The sequence below is a fragment of the Salmo salar genome, chromosome 22 (assembly GCF_965601325.2).
Source record: "Salmo salar chromosome 22, fSalSal1, whole genome shotgun sequence".
NCBI lineage: Eukaryota > Metazoa > Chordata > Actinopteri > Salmoniformes > Salmonidae > Salmo > Salmo salar.
In genome coordinates, this window is record NC_138312.1 from 16,794,578 (window position 1) to 16,797,001 (window position 2,424).

The 2,424-nt window shown below is 43.3% G+C and overlaps 1 protein-coding gene across 1 annotated transcript; it reads left to right on the plus strand.

Annotated features, from left to right (window-relative positions):
- Positions 1-634: 634 nt before the first annotated feature.
- Positions 635-2,117, plus strand: LOC106582781 (vasopressin V2 receptor). Its single transcript, XM_014166207.3, has 2 exons — positions 635-1,393; positions 1,604-2,117. The coding sequence occupies exons 1-2, from the start codon at positions 715-717 to the stop codon at positions 1,807-1,809; spliced, it is 885 nt and encodes a 294-aa protein (XP_014021682.2). The 5' UTR covers positions 635-714; the 3' UTR covers positions 1,810-2,117.
- Positions 2,118-2,424: the final 307 nt, after the last annotated feature.

Sequence of the window (2,424 nt, forward strand, 5' to 3'; positions counted from 1 at the left end):
CTTAATATATTTTTTATGGCTGAGTTGATAGAGCATGGCGCTTGCCACGCCAGGGTGTGAGTTAGATCTTTCGTACTGGGGGACCAGTACGAAAAAAAGGTATGAAAATCTATGCACTCACTTCTGTTAGTCGTTTTGCATAAGAGCGTCTGCTAAATGACTCAAATGTGAATGTATAGAAGGCGTCGTTTGGTTATTGTAAAGGTACAGAAGGGTAGCCCCTCCCTCCTGGGGCGCATCCGTAGATATAAATCCTTTGCCGCCGCTCCTCTATTCATTCACATCGTTGTGCGCAGTGGTGGCGCTATCCGTCTCCAAAGTTTTCCCGCGTCTACGCTTTCTACATCTTCACTTTCAACAATTGCACATTTACATAAACGTGTATTTCAGATGCATACATTTAGGCAGAGTTTGGTTCATGTTTGCTGTACTCGCCAATGTTTTAGCTGTAGCGGTACGTGGAAATTGGCATAGGTGCCAAATTGTTTTCGTTTTTATCAGTAAAACTGTGACATTTTGCTTCAAAGTATGACTTTATTTAGTCCAAATATTAGTAATATAAGTTTGGAAACGGAATTGGCCGAGAATCTGCCCCGGGATGAGCGCTTGGCTCGAGTTGAAATAACCCTTTTAAGCGTAATATTTTTCAGTGGAGCAATCTTAAATTTTGGACTGCTATTTGTGCTGTGGAAGCGGAGGAAGCAGCTCTCGAGGATGCGCGTCTTTGTTTTTCACCTTTGCCTGGCAGACCTGGTTGTCACATTTTTCCAAGTTTGTCCGCAGCTGATGTGGGATGTAACGGACAGATTCTTTGGTCCTGACGTTTTGTGCCGCCTGGTGAAATACCTGCAGGTCGTTGGCATGTTTGCCTCCACTTACATGATTGTAGTGATGACCATTGATCGCTACCAAGCAATCTGTAATCCAATGGTTACTTTCCAGAGGCGGAGAGCGCGCTGGAACGTGCCCGTGTGCGTTGCTTGGTCTGTATCCCTCATCGGGAGTCTCCCTCAAGTGTTCATTTTCTCCCGAGTTCAAATCGCGCCTGGTGTCTATGACTGCTGGGCTGACTTCATCAAACCGTGGGGGCTAAAAGCTTACGTGACCTGGACCACTCTAGTGATATTTGTCTTGCCCATCTTAACTGTTATCGTGTGCCAGGTGCGTATTTGCCGAGCTGTTCAAATCAACTTTCACATGAAAACTCATCAAGTATCGACATTTCTCGCCAAACCGCTGCCCTCCAGGGCAAGTAGCGTTGCTGGGATGTCCAAAGCCAGGATCAAGACCGTAAAGATGACTTTGGTCATTGTTCTTGCCTACATTATCTGTTGGACTCCTTTCTTCACTGTCCAGCTGTGGTCCGTCTGGGATGTTCAAGCACCCACTGAGAGTAAGAGCTGTTCAATCTGTATATCTAAGAAATCCCTCCTTTTGTCACACGTTTTAATGCCTGGATTACAACTTTACTTGCAATGTATGTTTACTATAGCTTATGTACTTGGCATTTTGGTGCCACCTCCTATATGTATTAAGGAATATAAATACATGAGGATGCTTTAGATATTATTTTGTGTTTTATATCTTTTTATATATATTTCAGCTGCATCTTTCACCATCCTGATGCTCCTGGCGAGTCTGAACAGCTGTGCAAACCCCTGCATCTACCTGCTCTTCAGTGGGAAGCGCCCCAAGATACGTATGGCTTTGGTGTGTGTTAGCCAGTCGGACATGAATGACTCCATACAAGAGGACGCCACTGTGGTTAGCTCGCGGTACAGTTCCAAGAGCCTTTCTAACTCCAGATGAAACAAGTTACCCAGAGCTCAGTCTGGCTCAGGGGTGGGAAACTCCAGTCCTCAGGGGCCTGATTGGTGTCGCACTTGTTCTCCATCCCTAGCAAACACAGTGATTAATGCTGATAGAGCTTGGTGTATATAGATGTAAAGAGCATATATTAAATATTCAGCTCACTAAGCATAGCTGCGGGAAGTAGTGGTGCTGCAGCACCCCCTGAAAAATCAGAATACCTTTTGAATAATTTTGAGAATAAGAAATTCACACACACTGGGCCTTTTACGAGTCCTGTATTAGCTGACCAATATAGCTTTCTGTAACACTGCCAATTTTTATTTCGAAAATTGTATTTTTTTCTCTCACAAAAGTAGTGCACTGGGCCTTTAGTAGTCCTGTATTAAAGACCCAAAATAGCCATCTGTAGTGCAGGCATTTAAAAAATATATCATTTTAAACTAATACAGGCCTGTATTAGGGGACCGAATAAAACTCAGCAAAAAAAGAAATGTCCCCTCACTGTCAACTGCGGTTATTTTCAGCAAACTTAACATGTGTAAATATTTTAATGAACATAAGATTCAACAACTGAGACATGTGAATAACATAAATGGAATAATGTGTCCCTGA

Bases quoted from the DNA above. Each gene is read 5' to 3' on its own strand.
- LOC106582781 (XM_014166207.3), top strand. From the start codon at position 715: ATGCGCGTCTTTGTTTTTCACCTTTGCCTGGCAGACCTGGTTGTCACA. The intron at 1,394-1,603 runs GTAAGAGCTGTT...TATATATTTCAG, and splicing joins TGTTCAAGCACCCACTGAGA to CTGCATCTTTCACCATCCTG.